General features: G+C 43.7%; 2 protein-coding genes across 4 annotated transcripts in view; both read left to right on the forward strand.

Moving 5' to 3' along the window:
• The window catches only part of PDIA5 (protein disulfide isomerase family A member 5), a 64,788-nt gene extending 60,486 nt beyond the window's left edge, over positions 1–4,302 (forward strand). Inside the window, exons 16-17 of the mRNA XM_075609882.1 lie at positions 23–157; positions 1,842–4,302. Coding sequence (XP_075465997.1) covers positions 23–157; positions 1,842–1,922 — 216 coding nt within the window. The 3' untranslated portion in view covers positions 1,923–4,302. The remainder of the gene's footprint in view (positions 1–22; positions 158–1,841) is intronic.
• Positions 4,303–5,879: 1,577 nt separating this feature from the next.
• SEC22A (SEC22 homolog A, vesicle trafficking protein) overlaps positions 5,880–18,158 on the forward strand; it is a 44,283-nt gene continuing 32,004 nt past the window's right edge. The window contains exons 1-5 of one of the 3 annotated variants that reach the window (XM_075609887.1): positions 5,888–6,039; positions 7,171–7,251; positions 7,430–7,627; positions 11,352–11,555; positions 15,557–15,720. In XM_075609887.1, the coding sequence (XP_075466002.1) occupies positions 11,374–11,555; positions 15,557–15,720 (346 nt within the window). In that variant the 5' untranslated portion in view covers positions 5,888–6,039; positions 7,171–7,251; positions 7,430–7,627; positions 11,352–11,373. Of the gene's footprint in view, positions 6,054–7,170; positions 7,252–7,429; positions 7,628–11,351; positions 11,556–15,556; positions 15,721–18,158 lie in introns of all 3 variants that reach the window. The other 2 variants (XM_075609886.1, XM_075609888.1) reach the window with 2 other exon arrangements.

Consider the following 18,158-nt stretch of genomic DNA (forward strand, 5'->3'; position numbering starts at 1 on the left):
GAAGATTTGCCCTATTTTGCAGATCGCTTACGCAGCAGTAGACTGCACCAAAGAGAAGAACCAGGATCTGTGCAAGCAAGAGGGGGTGGAGGGCTTCCCCACATTCAACTATTATAACTACGGAAAGCTTGCGGAGAAGTACAATGGGGAGCGAGGGGTGAGTACTTATATTCAGCAAGACCCGTGCTCGGATTTCCACGGCTCTGTGCCACGTACATATAAGGTGGGGTTACAGCAGGGATGGGCAACTCCAGTCCTCAAGGGCCACCAACAGGTTCGGTTTTCTGGATACCCCTGCTTCAGCACAGGTGGCTGTCGAAGACTGCACTGCCTGTGCTGAAGCAGTGGTATCCTGAAAACCTGATCTGTTGGTGACCCTTTGCGAACTGGAGCTGCCCACCCCTGGGTTACAGTGATGAGAACCTTGTGTGTTGGTGCAAAACCCCAAAATGCTGCTAACATGAAGCCTGCAGACCGCCCAGGCGCTTATAAAGCTGCCCTTGGGGGAAGCCCCACCTACTGCAGGGTTATTGTGTTTTTAAAGGGTTACAAAGTAAGCATTTTATTGCCACATTAAAATACACAAGGGGCACATTATACCCACATGCCGTGGCACCTCCCCATGCACGTTCCACGTAGTAGCAGAAGTGTCGACCTCCCAGGGCCAAAATGGGTGATATTCGGGTGCCGTGGACCAGACAATAGAAAAGTGAAATCTGAGATAATGTTAAAAGTCCCGGAGACGAGGCCCCGCGTCAGCGGGATTGGAGGGGGCTCCGCGTCAGCGGGATTGGAGGGGGCTCTGCGTCGGCGGGATTGGAGGGGGCTCTGCGTCGCGGGATTGGAGGGGGCTCTGCGTCGGCGGGATTGGAGGGGGCTCTGCGTCGGCGGGATTGGAGGGGGCTCTGCGTCGGCGGGATTGGAGGGGGCTCCGCGTCGGCGGGATTGGAGGGGGCTCCGCGTCGGCGGGATTGGAGGGGCTCCGCGTCGGCGGGATTGGAGGGGGCTCCGCGTCGGCGGGATTGGAGGGGGCTCCGCGTCGGCGGGATTGGAGGGGGCTCCGCGTCGGCGGGATTGGAGGGGGCTCCGCGTCGGCGGGATTGGAGGGGGCTCCGCGTCGGCGGGATTGGAGGGGGCTCCGCGTCGGCGGGATTGGAGGGGGCTCCGCGTCGGCGGGATTGGAGGGGGCTCCGCGTCGGCGGGATTGGAGGGGGCTCCGCGTCGGCGGGATTGGAGGGGGCTCCGCGTCGGCGGGATTGGAGGGGGCTCCGCGTCGGCGGGATTGGAGGGGGCTCCGCGTCGGCGGGATTGGAGGGGGCTCCGCGTCGGCGGGATTGGAGGGGGCTCCGCGTCGGCGGGATTGGAGGGGGCTCCGCGTCGGCGGGATTGGAGGGGGCTCCGCGTCGGCGGGATTGGAGGGGGCTCCGCGTCGGCGGGATTGGAGGGGGCTCCGCGTCGGCGGGATTGGAGGGGGCTCCGCGTCGGCGGGATTGGAGGGGGCTCCGCGTCGGCGGGATTGGAGGGGGCTCCGCGTCGGCGGGATTGGAGGGGGCTCCGCGTCGGCGGGATTGGAGGGGGTCCCGCGTCGGCGGGATTGGAGGGGGCTCCGCGTCGGCGGGATTGGAGGGGGCTCCGCGTCGGCGGGATTGGAGGGGGGGCCCCGCGTCGGCGGGATTGGAGCGGGCTGTAGCAGGCACCTTTGAACTCTGTGTAACCTAGATCCTACGTGATAAGAGGGCCTCTCTCACATGGGGGGTGTTGGTGGATAGTCGGGAGCTGTGCACCTTTTATCTATCAGTGGGACTAATATTTTCACTTTTTTTCCCCCTCTGCAATTTTAGGAATTGGGTTTTATCGGCTTCATTAAATCCCTTCGAGACAGAGACCATGTCAAGCTAGGAAAGAAAAAGGATGAGTTGTAACATCCGCCCGTACGGACCCATCCCGGTGCACTGTGAGACGCCTCCCCGCTTCAGCCTAGAGATTTAACCCCTTCCCTGCCACTGGGGCCTGTGACCACATTTCAAAGCAATGCATTGCAGGTTCTACCGGCAGAGAACGGGGTTAACAGCCTGGGGGGAAAAAAACAAAAAAAGCAAAAAAAGTTTGTTTAAAAAACGGCTCTATTTTTAATTTACTTTGGAGGAAAATCAAACCACTTTTTTTTTTTGTTTCTTTTTAAAAAAAATATTTTTCTTTAAATTTTTTTTTTTTTTTTAGAAATACTCAGATACGGTTTGTTTGTGGGAGGAAAAAATAGCAAACCTTGGTAAAAATCCATTGAGTACTGCTTCTATGCAATCCATTCTCATACACCGGGCATGAAGCCTTGGGAAGAGAAGGTGTTAATAGGATTATCTGGAGACTGCAACCTAATACGAATTGTCAGTGAAGTGAGGCAGCAACATGCTGATGTAATAAGCTGGAAGCAGTAAAAGATGGAGGTCACATACCCAGCTGAAACATCTATTCCTGCCAATGGCAGACTACCAGGTATTCAAATTAACGCCATGGTGTATAGTCACTATCCTTCCAATCTTGCTTCTCTGCTCCCTCTAACTCCCTGCACAGGTAACTGCAGAAGGAGTGTTTCTCTCTTATTCAAATGCCTACTCCCTTCCAGGATACACACGTTCTCTCCCACTCCCTGCATGTAACACTGCAGAGTGATCTATTCCTTCCCACTCTCTGCATAGGAAGCCACAGAATGTGGCGTTTCTTCCTGTATGTTCGAAGGGACAAGTTGTACCTTTCTGGAGAGGTCGGAATCTTTTTTCAGATGTTTGGGTGCAAGACTCAAGCGAACTATGCAAAAATGAGGATACTGAACTTCTGGGATATCTTACTCCCCCCCCCATAATTTCGGCTGTTTATACCTGTTTCCCAGCAAGTTATTGTTGTCCTCGTCATTATATTGTATAGAAAAATTGTCGGCTTATTTGACCGATTCCGAAAACCTTATGTTTTGCCAAATATATATATTTGCTTACTGTAATTTACCTGGAAAAGTATAAAAACGAGTAATTTTGTTTAAAGCACATTTCTTGTTTCCGCGAGAAAGTAATTGAATGCCTTCCACTCAAAAATAAACATTCTGCTCTGCATAATGGTACTGAGCATCTCTGCACTTTTCCATCCGGGCAAAGCTGTGTTGTCTTTAGAGGATAAGAAAGGTAACATTTGACCTGGGGCCTGTGATTATAATGCCGGTCAGCGGGGACCTGTCCATACAAGAATCGGGGGAAACCTTCCTCACCGGTGGATATTATCTCTTGCTGTTAATTACCGGACATTTGAAAGATGGCCGGGGGAGGGAGGTAGCTGCCAATGTTGGAAAGCCAACTTTATTTTTAATTGGAGGCGCTAATGTAGCATATACATTCTATCCCCGAACCGCGTAAGGGTCAATGGGAAGTGGAACGCATAGGGAAGCTGATTTGCATCTTGTTACTCTCGGTGATTGGGCATCTTTAAGCGTCTTCAGATCTTCCTTACAAACTAATAGCTAGACCAGGGGTCGCCAACTCCAGTCCTCAAGGGCCACAAGCAGGCCAGGTGTTTGGGATATCCCTGCTTCAGCACAGGTGGTGCAATCAGTGGCTCAGTCTTTGACTGAAGCAGGGATATCTCCAATGCCTGGTGTTTGGCCCTTGAGGACGTGAGCTGAGCACCCGAGTCTACGGGCTAACACAATATCATCCTACTATTTGAAACGTCTAGCGAATACAGATTTACCCTTTCATTGCTGGAAAGGGCAGCGCTGCGTTGCTCAGGGATAATTAAGCATCAATACACTTAACACTGCGGAGTCATTCCAGAGAAATTCAATGCAAGGAATATTTCCAGACACTGTTTACATACCTGCTCCAAAATGTTCTGGGGTACAGAATGCAGGGGGATAAAGCCAAAAAAGATTATATTTCTCTTCTCCCCCCGTAGATATGGGGGGGGCATCATTTCGAGGTTTCTGTTTAATTTATACATCGTAATAATGTACTGAATATCATGAAGCATTGAGCATTGTATTTCATACTGTAAGGGGAAAATGCACCGTATTTTTAATATGCAAAAAAAAAAAGGTGAGGGTTTAACGCAATTTGTTTACATTCCCTCGAGCGCTTGAGATTGTCGGAATAACGCTGTTGTCTTCACACGTTAATCTGTTTTAGTGGCAAATCTATCAATGTTATGATATTTTTCGGGTCATTAGTACCAGGATTTGATTTGATTTTTACTTGGTCTTTTTAGGGTTTCATCTGTGATTCAATTTGATCTCAAAATAAAATATTAAAAGTGATTTTACATTTCTTGGTGTTTCCCACTTCTTTGTCTGTCGGATGCTTAGCATTTCCCGTACACTGGGGATGTGTTCAGATGCCTGGGATTGGTTGTTGAATGTCCGTGTGAGTTGCGACATTTTGCAAAGTCTTTGCTCAACAAATCACCTGCTCAGCGCGTGCATTACATCACAGGCTGCTATATATAATGTATACATGGGCTGTACACCCTGCTCAGCGCGTACATTACATCACAGGCTGCTATATATAATGTATACAACGGCTGTACACCATGCTCAGCGCGTGCATTACATCACAGGCTGCTATATACAGTATAATGCACACATGTGCTGTACACCATGCTCAGCGCGTGCATTACATCACAGGCTGCTATATATAATGTACAGTATACATGGGCTGCACACCCTGCTCAGCGCGTGCATTACATCACAGGCTGCTATATATAATGTATACAACGGCTGCACACCCTGCTCAGCGCGTGCATTACATCACAGGCTGCTATATATAATGTATACATGGGTTGTACACCCTGCTCAGCGCGTGCATTATATCACAGGCTGCTATATATAATGTATACATGGGCTGTACACCCTGCTCAGCGCGTGCATTATATCACAGGCTGCTATATATAATGTATACATGGGCTGTACACCATGCGGCTGTACACCATGCTCAGCGCGTGCATTATATCACAGGCTGCTATATATAATGTATACATGGGCTGTACACCCTGCTCAGCGCGTGCATTACATCACAGGCTGCTATATATAATGTATACATGGGCTGTACACCCTGCTCAGCGCGTGCATTATATCACAGGCTGCTATATATAATGTATACATGTGCTGATCACCATGCTCAGTGCGTGCATTATATCACAGGCTGCTATATATAATGTATACATGGGCTGTACACCATGCTCAGCGCGTGCATTACATCACAGGCTGCTGTATAAAATGCATTACATCACAGGCTGCTGTATAAAATGCATTACATCACAGGCTGCTGTATAAAATGCATTACATCACAGGCTGCTGTATAAAATGCATTACATCACAGGCTGCTGTATAAAATGCATTACATCACAGGCTGCTGTATAAAATGCATTACATCACAGGCTGCTGTATAAAATGCATTACATCACAGGCTGCTGTATAAAATGCATTACATCACAGGCTGCTGTATAAAATGCATTACATCACAGGCTGCTGTATAAAATGCATTACAGCACAGGCTGCTGTATAAAATGCATTACATCACAGGCTGCTGTATAAAATGCATTACATCACAGGCTGCTGTATAAAATGCATTACATCACAGGCTGCTGTATATAATGCATTACATCACAGGCTGCTGTATATAATGCATTACATCACAGGCTGCTGTATATAATGCATTACAGCACAGGCTGCTGTATATAATGTATTACATTAGGCATCAGCCTGCTCAGCTTCTCCAGCACCACGCGAGTTAAACTAGGCACCGCCCATCCTGTGACGTCACATGGCCCACCCCCGCCGCGGTCTCCATGGTAGCCGGGGGCTCTTCGAGCTCAGCAAGCTGTCCCAGCATGCAGTGCGGTGACACGTCACACGGCGGGCAGCGGCCTGCTGGGGACAGAGGGAGAGGCCTGAGACCGGGGGAGGGGAGAGTGAGGGGCCCGGAACCTGAGGCTGGGGGAGAGTGAGGGGCCGGGAATCCGAGAGCGACCCCCCGGAGCCAGGCAGCTGAGAGCGCGCAGGTGCGGCCCTTACTGTGCGTGTGTAACACCGTGCTCATTTGCATGTCATTTCCCAGAATCCCTGGCGGCAGTGCACTGTATGCTAAGAGATAATGGGGAAGGGCAGGGCTACAGAGCTGCCTGAGTCATGACTGTGCTCACACGCGGGATGTTTATTTGCTGCATGCATGCATGTATGTATGTATGTATGTATGTGTGTGTGTATGTATGTATGTATGTATGTATGTATATATATATATATATATATATATATATATATATATATATATATATATATATATATATATATATATATATATATATATATATATATATATATATATATATATATATATATATATAGATAGATATAGGGAGAGAGGAGAGAGATTGGAATATCACTCACAAGAGTAAAAACAATTCAGGCATATGTGACTTATATCACCACCTTCCGGTCACTCTGTATCAGTAGTCCGCAGTTCGAGACTCCCTCAGGATTGGGGGGACGGCGTGACTGCTGCAGAGATCCAGGGGTACAAGTTGTTTAATTTGCAGTCCCAAAGTTTGCCTCCTGCATAGAAATGGCCGCAGAAATGTTCCGCGTTCGGTGCGGCCTCCTTGTGCGCATGCGTGAAGTCGTCAATGACGTAATGACGTTTGTCACCAGACGGCGACTTTTTCAAAGGGTGATGAGGGGTTAGAAGGGATATATATATATATATATATATATATAGCGCTATGTACATTAATTGAGCTATATAAAAGAAAAATATATATATCGTGCACATAGAGAAACATAATATTTACATACATCGTGTGTGTGTGTGTGTGTGTATGTATATATATATATATATATATATATATATATATATATATATATTACATATTGTTTTGCTATATATGGCAACATATTGTTTTGCTATATATGGCAACATATCTGTGTGTGTGTGTGTGTGTGTGTGTGAAAAAAATATATATTTATAGCAAATGGAAATGTTACTGTCTGTGGGTGGGTTTACTGGCTATGCATCTTTACCCTGGCTTTGCTCAAAGCTGTGACCATGCAGCAATCTTAAGCATATAGGGGAATCATGTTGAATGGTTTTGAAGCAAAAGGTGGCACACTGTGCTCATTTGCATGTCATTCCCCAGAATCCCTTGCTGCAGTGGAAGTGATGTGTGCTGGGTGATAATGGTGAAAGGCGGGGTTGCAGACCTGTCAAAGACATGCAAGTGAGCACAGTAATATTTCCACTTGCTATATGCTTTGCTGTGAAGGGTGTTTGTCACTTTTTTTTACCCACCACCACCCACACTTGCGCTGTCCTAGTCCCTGTCTGACAGCTGTCACTGTGCTGTACAATACATAATGTAATAGTGTTGCGTCTGTTTTTCTCTCCCCTGTGTTTAGCGCGATTTTGCTGGTTCCTGTGCGCAGTGACATCACTGCATGTACGTCCTTTATTCCACTCACTGTGAAACCGTCTCCCAGCACTGAGGAGATCCGCTCCAATCAAATGAACAGGACCAAAATCTTTTCCAGCACATGGAAGCTGCTTGATGTTGAGTAGAGGCCAGATTGGTGACGCCTTCGCTTTGTCCATTCCCGGTAATGCAGCTTTCCCCTGGTGATGTGCAGTTCACAACCAGTGGCCATCCAATAAGAAGTTGCAATGTCATCCTTGCAATGTTGTTACTGCTTCCTATTGGTCCAGTGGACCTGCAACTAAGTATTTAGGGTACCAAAGGGTCTCCATTGCTAAATATAATTTGAGTTCTGCTCTCGAGGACCCCCCCCTCCCAAATCCCTACCCCATCTCCCCAATCCAGTTGAAATCCTGTAAAAAAAAAAAAGTATAAAAATAAAATTATGAAGCAAATATTGAAACAATGGCAGATAGGTGCTACTTAGCTGAGGGCTCTCATTTTATTGCAGCTCCAACTGAAGTTTGGACTACAACTAAGTTCAGTAGTTTCTGATGCAGCTCATCACTCATCCATAGATCACAGCTCAGCAGAATCATTTTTTGTTTGCCTAAAAATGTTCTCTCACCTGCTGCTCCACACCTCAAGGCAGTCTCCTAACATCTGCCAGCTGCCTGGTGCTTCAGTTCTGCTGTCAGTCATCCAGATGCCACAAAGGATTTTAACAGATAAATCTGCTCTTGGCATGTAGGAAAAATATCTTTAAAAATTGAGTTTTTACATAAAGTATAAAGGATGTACCAACTTTGTAGAATTTTTAAGACTTTAAAAAAAAATACACTATCTTGTCCTGCATCGCAAATTTCAGCTGTTCATTAATTTGCAATGTATTGAACTGTAGGATTTTGTTTGTTTGTGTTAAAAGGAGAGTATATTTTTGTCCACATAATATTTACTAGCTTTTTTTAGTTGTGGAATCCAGAATCTCAACCAACACTATAAAGCATGAAAGGTTAATTTATTTTAAATATGCTTTTTATCTTATTTATTCTACACTAGAAAAACCATTACAAAGCCAGATCTGGTTAACGATACTTTGATAATGGTAAATAACCAAAGACCGTGAGACAGATTTCTCACTTATATGTTCCTAAATGTATGTTTCAATCCACTATTGGGTCTTCATCCGTGAATTCCTTCACATTAGGTATATAGGAGGTGCTACTATTTGAAGGTCAGTTGACCAAGCTCGGAGGGCTCAAAATAGATGCGTGAATCCCCCCTCAAAAAACATGGTAATTAGACGATGGTGCAATTAAGTTATGATGATGGATAAACTAACTGCTCTGAATCAGAGAATCTAGGCTTCCTTGGCAAGTCTCTTTATCTTCCTGTGTGTCAGGAACAAAAACATAGATTGTAAGCTCCACGGGGCAGGGACTGTGTGTAAAATATCTCTGTAAAGCGCTACATAAAACTAGCAGCGCTATACAAGAACAAACTATTATTATTATTTGGGAACCTTGGATTGGCAGATAGGTACACAGGAAGGAGAGATTTGAGATCTGAGCAGGGAGAACTCTGTAGGAGGATGGATATCTTGAGCTCGAGAGAATAAATAACATGCTAAAGTCTGGTGGCAAAGTTCCCTCCTCCCCCTCCTCCATCCCATCCCACCTATTACACCCTCTTTCACAAGAAAGAACAGACAGATAAAATTGATATCCAGGTTATCAGCAAACACACAGAAGGGGAGTCCCCGCACAGCTGAGAGATGTCAGTGAGGTGCTCACTACGTAGCGTAGAGTTGCATACACGAGAGAAAAAAGAAACCTAGTAGGTGAGCACTCAATCACAGCAAGAGTATTGTTGTATTATTAATAATATTCTTTATTGTCATCAATGAATATAAAATAAAGGGGTTTCAAATTAAATCAAACAGCATAGACTGTGACTGTGATCAAAATCAACATTGCTGTATATGGGAGATTGTATGACAAGTAATCAGAATCTCATACTGTAAGTTAACAGCCTATTTTGAAATAGAATAAGGGGCCAGTAATTGAACCGCTGTATGGTGACTACCTCAACAGCCAGTCGTATCAATTCGTATAACTGAGATAAATGTTGCTCAGTAGCTATAAGCTACAATAAAAGGGTGAATCTGCTACAGTTGTATGTTGAATGCAGATACACCTCATCAAAGTGTAGGAAGATACAAGACCGGCAAATGTGCAGTTCCCAAATAATTTTGGGCACTGCCGAGCAGAGAATGTCTCCCTCCGTGGGAGCACACAGCCAACGGTCATACAATCAACATAGCTGGTACAGCAATGTTATTTTGATCACAGTCACAGTCTATGCTGTTTGGTTTAATTTTAAATCCCTTTATTTTATAGTCGTTGATGACAATAAAGAATATTTTTAATAATACCACAATACTCTTGCTGTGATTGAGTGTATGTATCCAGGTTATCAGTCCGGAATTGAAAAGCAGACAAACCCGGACACCTCAGACAAGAATATAATATATGTAATTGGGTCAGCCATGATGGTCCGGATGATATATTTCCTGTTCCAGACTTGATAACCTTAAACAGGTAATTAAAGAAAAAAATGACAATACAAGCATGTAAATGTTTTATGTATCCTGTTTAATATAAGTATAAGTAAAGTGAAATGTTTATCTGCTAACCTTCCCCCCCTCTTTTTTTTTATTTTTGTACCCCATGTATAAAATACTGAAATAAAAAGAAAGTTTAAAAAAAAAACCGGGGCGTGGATCGCACTAATGCGTCAAATGAAATAATAATGTCCAACCAGGAATGTAATCTCCGTACTCAGTACTGTATATATACGCGATGACAAGGCATCAGGCTGGCATAGACTCCATGCACCATGAATATTGAGATATATATATATATATATATATATATATATATATATATATATATATATATATACAGTGTTCGACAAACCTATACATTTGCTCGCCCCGGGCGAGTGGATTTAACCCCCTGGTGAGTAAATATTGGCCCAAGCAGCACACGTTTGGTACTAGGTGGCGAGTAGATTTTTTTGTGTGGCGAGTAGATTTTTTGGTGATTTGTCAACCACTGTATGTGTATATATATATATATATATATATATATATATATATATATATATATATCACCAATTTGTGCTCGCTCAGTTGAGCGAGACATGCTTTGTTCAAATTGCGTTTATTTAGACTTTTTTTCACTCCGATATATCGTAATACAAAGTACCAGCTGTTTATTCAACCATGGTAAAAAGCTGATGGAAATCCGTGTTTGTGGGTCTCACTGAAAGTTGTGAGTTTTCTCTGATGAATTGTTTGAGAAGTGCTTTTTGTCAAACCGATTGCTGCATTGAAAGAGGTATAGACCAACATACCGCATTAGCCCGAAAATAGTGCTATGTTTTTTCCGAAAACTGTCCTCGTATTATACGCGCAGCCTGACACCTTTTATTTTTCATGTAGAACACCTTCAATACTTAGGGGTCGTATTATGTGCGAGGCCGGACTATATTCGGGCCAATACGGTATTACTGACGGAGGGTTTTTGGCCATATTCTAGGGTGAAAAACCCCATTAAAACAGATCCTAAATGGGGAAATGTTTAGTACAAGGAGAGTTTGTCGGCTTTCAGTTTAATGCATCTTTATTTTGCCACATTTTTTATTTTTACTGTAAGTATATATTTTTTTAAACCTTGCATTTTTTTTAAAGCATTTTTTTTGTCTGTTGTTCTCTGCACAGACCAACAATCTGATACTGACATTAGCTGACAAACCTCGCTTGTTTATGTCAAACGTATTCAAGTTGATGAAGTTGTATTGTGGTACACACAGCCTTGCTACATTGTTGCTTTATTTTATTGCAGCGTCTCATTGAACCCGTTGGAAATGTCCATGATTTTCTTTGCCTCGGTGATCCGTGTGAGAGACGGGCTCCCACTGTCGGCCTCAACGGACCACGAACAAAACGTGTCTGTGCAGGAGACCAAGAAATACCTGAAAGCCCTCTCCAGAAAGCTGGAGCAGCTCCCTGACAGGTGCACGCTGAAACGAGGGCCACACAGTGTTAAGTAAGTCCACTGGCATCCTGGCTTTTCCAGTGACCAGTTTGGAAAGGAATTTGTTGTCTGGAGCTCTCCTGATGAAGTATCATGCTTGCCAACAGCTGGAAGCTCCCAGCAGGCACACAGACAGACACACAAGGAAAGGGAGAAGGTAGAAATGGGGTATATCTTTTTCAGCTGATAACATGATTTTTTTTTTGTCGCGCCCTATTTTGTCCACCTCATCTGCCGCTCTGCCAAGGTTCCCCGGCTTGGTACCCACAAAGTAATGGCAATGCCGCTGGCATTATGCCCACATTTCTATGTGCTTTCCCAGTACCACGTTGTTTATCAGCGATGGGTAATGGTGTATTGTCGCTTTTATTCACCCTGATAATTAGGAAGACCTGGTCAGAATGTTAGTTGGTACAGTGGCAGCAAAGGACTGTAAGATCCCTGTGCCTGGCATTGTGGCAAGGACAGACCAGTCTAGAACATTTGGTTACGACCAATTTGCTGTCGGCATTTAGCCACCACTCGCCTCGCTGCCGGGACATCTCTCTGCCGGCAATTTTTGCCACCAAGGTAATCCCCCTAACCTTACCCTAAAGACGCTGATCATTAACCTCCATACCTTAACTTCTAAAACCCCTTAAATTACCTTACTTTTGAAATGGCCGGTGGCTGAGTGTCCGGCAGCGCTGCGGCGAAGGGTCCGTCGATGGTCAATTGGCGCTGACCTGGTTGCTGCAAAAAAATCCGTGGCCAAATGTCCGATCCCAAGAACAGATTGTAGGCATGCACAGCAGACGGTGAAGCTGTACCAACGATCTCTCACACAGCGAGAGGAGCGGGCGAGAGGAGCGGGCGAGAGCAGAGAGACGCACACCATGTGCTCTAGTGAAATAAATCAGGAAGTATAATGTCCGATCATCACAAATACATGGAAATGGTGGGCAGGGGCCTAAGCTAGGAGTGGCAAACTCCAGTCCTCAAGGGCCACCAACCGGGCAGGTTTTCAGGATATCCCTGCTTCAGCACAGGTGGCGACTGAGCCACTGATTGAGCCACCTGTGCTGAAGCTGAGCCACTGATTGAGCCACCTGTGCTGACGTAGTGATATCCTGAGAACCTGACCTGTTGGTGGCCTTTGAGGACTGGAGGTGGCCGCGCCTGGTCTAAGCAAACATTGTAGTGAAGAGATTTTTCCTGATAAGGACCGAGATTTTAGCCTGGGACGTCTCTCCGTCATGAATGCAGATCAGCTTTCAGTTGGAAGTGACCGGATTAGGACATACATGGAGACTGTGTGTGTGTGTGTGTGTGTGTGTGTGTATCACAATTTGTCTTGTATGTAATTATTATTTGTAATATTAACGTTATATCGCTGCTTATAAAACTGCTTGTGTCTGATCTTCTGATTTCATTTTAAGATTATTTTTTATCTAATAACAACTAATGTAGTCATTCTAATTTAATTTGATTGTATATTGTAAAGAACCATAATTGATTTTGTAATGAGTACATAACGGACCTAACTGAACAGAGAATACATTCAATTCGTTGATACATCTTTTGGTGCATTACTCATTTAATTAACATTTTTAATGTAAGCTTTGTTCATTAAGAGCAGCAATGACAAAAATGTTTAAGGCCTTTACAGTAATTTAAAATAGTAATACCATTTAAAAAATAAAGTCTCCCCCTTCTTTAATCTCTGATCATTTTTACATACCAACTTCGGGAATGTCATACCAAATTAAAAATGAAAATATGTTGTGTTTTTCCTTAACAATGTCTCATACAATTTCTCAAGTGAAATGCCTTGGGCTCCGAGTAGATTTGGGGTAAATGTATGTAATGAACATTGTTGAATGTCCCATATCCCAAGTATTACATACCCTCCCCTAACACAAATGTATATACATTTTATTATGAATATATATATATATATATATATATATATATATATATATATATATATATATATATATATATATATATATATATATATATATATATATATATATTATCAGGTCTGCTAAGAATTAATTCTGAAGACACATCACACGACTTGAGCAATGTAATATAGATTCAAATGAAGACACCCAAGACTAGTATACAATATGTGATGAGGGTTTAATACACAGCTATCCAACTGACACATTTTTCACGTATGCACGGTCCCTCAAATGAGTAGTAATCGCTGCCACCACCAAAAATTTATGTCAAGATGTACTTGCAGGGTTTTTGGTCCCTGTTTACCAAGACAAATATGCACTTAACACACAAATTTACTGTAGAAAAACGTGTCCGAAAATGTAATCACTCTCCTCTAAACATGCAAAGTTCAATCAGAGCCCAAGGATATACTTCTTACCATTTAGATTTATTATACAAAAATAGTACAGTGCTTTAGGTTACAGAAATAGATTATTATAAAATCATACAGTACAATAATTGCAGACCATTTAATCAAATAAAAGGGCATAAATTAGATTGATCTAATTACGTTCCTGCATACAGTAACATCATCAGATTACTTCAGAGAGGGCTTGAAGTTAGATATATGGAAATCCACGTGTGCAGAAGACAAACACACACTATGTTGAATTTCTGATTTCCTAACCCAAATGCAGGGTTTAAATCCTAAATCCCCTTCATTGAAGCCCAGTATAATCCCACCTTCTGGGCGTTTTCCCCACCCCCCTCATCAATCTGCAGCCAGTGACATTTTTATAATTTAAGGGAAAATAAGGACTCCTTTTTAATTTAAAAAGTGCCTGAATATATAAGATGTTCCATATCTTTATCCCCGTAGGTCCTAGAATGGCGCCACCTTCGCTGTCGCGTTTGTATAATTAGTATACAGACGTAGACGCCACTTTTGCCTACGCATCTTATACATTTGCATGAGAAAACAGATATCAGAGATATAATATAGATCAACTTCTCATTCTTAGTATCCAATTTAATCTGCTAATCGCAACTGTTACAAAGATTAATCTGTAATCTCGTGAATCGTTGTTAGACCCATGATATCTTAATGTTTCGTAAATCTACACAAGTCTGGAATATCTTTTTGGCGACGCCCTGTGATTCTGCAGAATACCAAAGAATGTCTTTCAAGATGCATTAGGTTTTCGTTTATTTCTGCGGAGAGAGAAGAATTGTGACACCATATTTCAATTCCCCATCATCTCAGGGAGTGCCATTCTGCGATAACCTCACCTTCTGGACAAGCATAAAACGAGGCAGGGCGTGACCTGCCATAAAAGAATTCTTTGTATTTTTAATGTACACTTGCACTTCAAATGAACTGATTCTGTGCCAGTTTATTGAAACACTGAACATGTTCGTGGTATTTTCATTACAGACGTGTTTAAAGTTTGGAAGACTTTCTGAAAGTAATATAATGCACGTAGCGAGACAGTTAACATTATATTCAGACATTGTAAAGGTCACAGGAGCCGTTATGAACTTCAGCTTATTTTACCCAAACTCCTGTGGTTTAGCCCCAATCTCTCCCACCCATATATTGTTGGGCAACGAGACACAATGTTACCTTCACACCGTTTTTTTGAGAGCTTAGAAATTGATAACGCATTGCGTGCCCTTCAGTTTCAGCACGGTACAGTGCTCCGTTTGAAAGGGCATACAATTCCCTAACGTATTAAATATGTAAGCTATCAGCTCACTACACTGCTCCCTTTTGGCTGAGATCTGTAGCCACCCTGCTGCTGGTTAGCAACCTGCATTCACTGCAGTGTGATCCGATGCAGTGTCCTTTGCATACTGTACATCTGCATAGACCTCTAACTCCACAAGTACAATGTCATTACAATTGCATGTTCTTTCTAAGCATCCTGTATTAACATTTTCTTATGCCTTAAATTCTCACTGGACTCTCTTTCTCTGTATAAACAATGTCTTGTGTTTCCTAAACTGGGTAATGATTATAGCGGTAATGCAATACTCGTTGACTTATGTCATTGCTTAAAAGATGTAATAACTTTCTTCTCTTGCAGTTTTATTAGCTCTCTAGGAGTGAGCTATATGATGCTGTGCTCTGAGAGCTACCCCAATGTCCTGGCCTTTTGCTTTCTGGACGAGCTGCAGAAGGAATTTATAACCACCTATGAAATGTCACGCATAAATACAGCTGTCAGACCGTACTCCTTCATTGAGTTTGGTGAGTGTGAACGCTTTCTTATTACAGGAGTTTGTTGTCCCCAATGTATTGTCTGCTCAACCTCATAACACCAAAGAGAAAACTTGTTAATTACATATGTAACCTTCCTTGCCCTGCTCTAAATGAGTTTCTATTGTGTTGGATATATACATGGCAGTGCTCAGTCTCTCATGCCTGCTCAGGGTGCTGAGTGGGTGCAGGCTGGGCTCAGTCTCTCCTGTGCTGGGTGGGTGCAGGCTGGGCTCGGTCTCTCCTGTGCAGGGTGCTGAGTCTGTGCAGGCTGGGCTCAGTCTCTCATGCCTGCTCAGGGTGCTGAGTGGGTACAGGCTGGGCTCAGTCTCTCCTGTGCTGGGTGGGTGCAGGCTGGGCTCGGTCTCTCCTGTGCAGGGTGCTGGTTGTGTGCAGGCTGGGCTCAGTCTCTCCAGTGCAGGGTGCTGGGTGGGTGCAGGCTGGAATTGGTTAGATTGGCAATCTCCTGCATAGCGTCAGTAACGTCCCATCTCAGGTGAGCCTATGGTGGGAATACACTCAGTCGTCAGGGATCAGTATCACTCTGTGTACTGCTTACATTGTCCATGCATATCCTTCCTGTGGGGCAGATCCGATTGTGCTGCGGAGCTTCTACTCTGAACTCCCTGCTAAGCACACAATCCCTCCTTTTCCCAAATGAGGACGATCTTGGCCATTACTATGGTCACTGACTAGATAGGGCACGTTCCTTAACTCAAAACAACAAACAGAGACAGGACACTCTTACTATACATAACTATACACTGAAACCTATTTACAGGACTCACAGTGAGGCCCTCTGCAGAACTGAGGAACCTACTTCTAGAACATTGGGTGTAGCTATATATACCCTTCTATCTCACTATAGTGACATCACTGGTCACTAGACATACAAGAGAGTGGCTATCCTTTCCACATAGTCATTGTACATCACATGGTGGGGAGGGGGCAATACCAGAGTGATACCACCCGGTTAAACCATTAACACTATTAACCCCTTGCATTACTTAGTAGTCCCCAGAGGGACTCTATACATACTGCCATATGATAATTAGAATATATATATATATCTCTTAGGTCAGCGCCATGTGACCACTGCTCTGGTACGCCGGCTGTTCCGGCACTGAAAAGGTTAAATGGTATCGGCTATTTCAACCAATGTTTTTATATATGAAACAAATCCATGGGCAGTTATGCTTCATTAGTTTGTCTTCGAGCTGCACGTTATAATTGCATAGTAACTAGGATTCATGAAGCCCTTCCACCCACAAACTAGTTGATATTCCCACTAACACACGGGGAGTGTGTTGGGTAATTACTGCCAAACGCCGTTACTATTGCATTGTGATGCCCAGGATTCCTGTGTGCTGCAGGAGGTGTTCGCAGCACACGTTGTATTTGGCATATTACTCATTCCCAGAAACATGTACTAACATCCTCTCTGATCCGCTGGAGATCCTATAACTCAGGGCCTGGCCTGGGAACTGTAACCTCATCTGAAGGGCATTGATTTACTTTCCCAAATGGGAGTGCACTGGCAATTGTTTTTTCCTTGACACTTTTGTTGAGCCGTACTGCGCCATATTCTACCTTTCTCGTATCCCGCAAGACGCCGCGCTCTGTGAATCATGCGGCGCGGAGACCCCTGGAATCCTGTCGCCTCGCCTCTCTAGGACTAACTTTATTGTATATATTTTTCACACTGACCTTATTAACACGAGGACCTGTTTGTGCTTGTTTCTTTTTTTCTGCGTTCATCAATCAGACGCAATATTGTGGATAATACACTTTTATCGTCAGAATCTTCAGTTCGGCAGTTTCAGGTCATTGTGAAGTTTAAAAACGTTTGATTTGCTAAACAGCGCTAAAACCAGTTAATTTCTTAGTCCTACGCTGTAACCCTTCAAAAAACATATTTTTACAACTAGAAAGTATATGGTATTAACAGCACCTCCATAGAGGTAAATCACTAATAGATGAAGGTGTGGTGCACGGGAACAAAAGAGGGGACCCTTATTCCCTCTAAAGTGACAATGAAGAACATCCTGTTCCCAGCACTCAAAAGACATTATCAATGTAAACGACACTGAATGTTATGCAAATGGTATCCAAATAGCACACTAAGTGTAAAAGGCAAACAGTAATGAGGGAGGGGGAGGAGGTAAGGGAAAACAAGGAGGGGAGGGGGATGAAATAGGGGAATAAAGGGGGGCAACGTTTTGGGGCTTCTAGCCCCTTCTTCTAGCCTGTTCCCAAAGACCAAAATGATCCTGGTACTTCCCGTACCCCTATAGAGCAAGAACTCCCTTATAAAAACAAATGACAGAGCTGAAATAATCCTGCTATACGTGCAACAAACAGTCTAAAGGCTGCTAGTCATTTTTCTGCCACAAGGCAGCAGAATTAACATACAACCGCTGTTAACACCA

This window comes from Ascaphus truei, chromosome 7, assembly GCF_040206685.1.
Source record: "Ascaphus truei isolate aAscTru1 chromosome 7, aAscTru1.hap1, whole genome shotgun sequence".
NCBI classification, from domain to species: domain Eukaryota; kingdom Metazoa; phylum Chordata; class Amphibia; order Anura; family Ascaphidae; genus Ascaphus; species Ascaphus truei.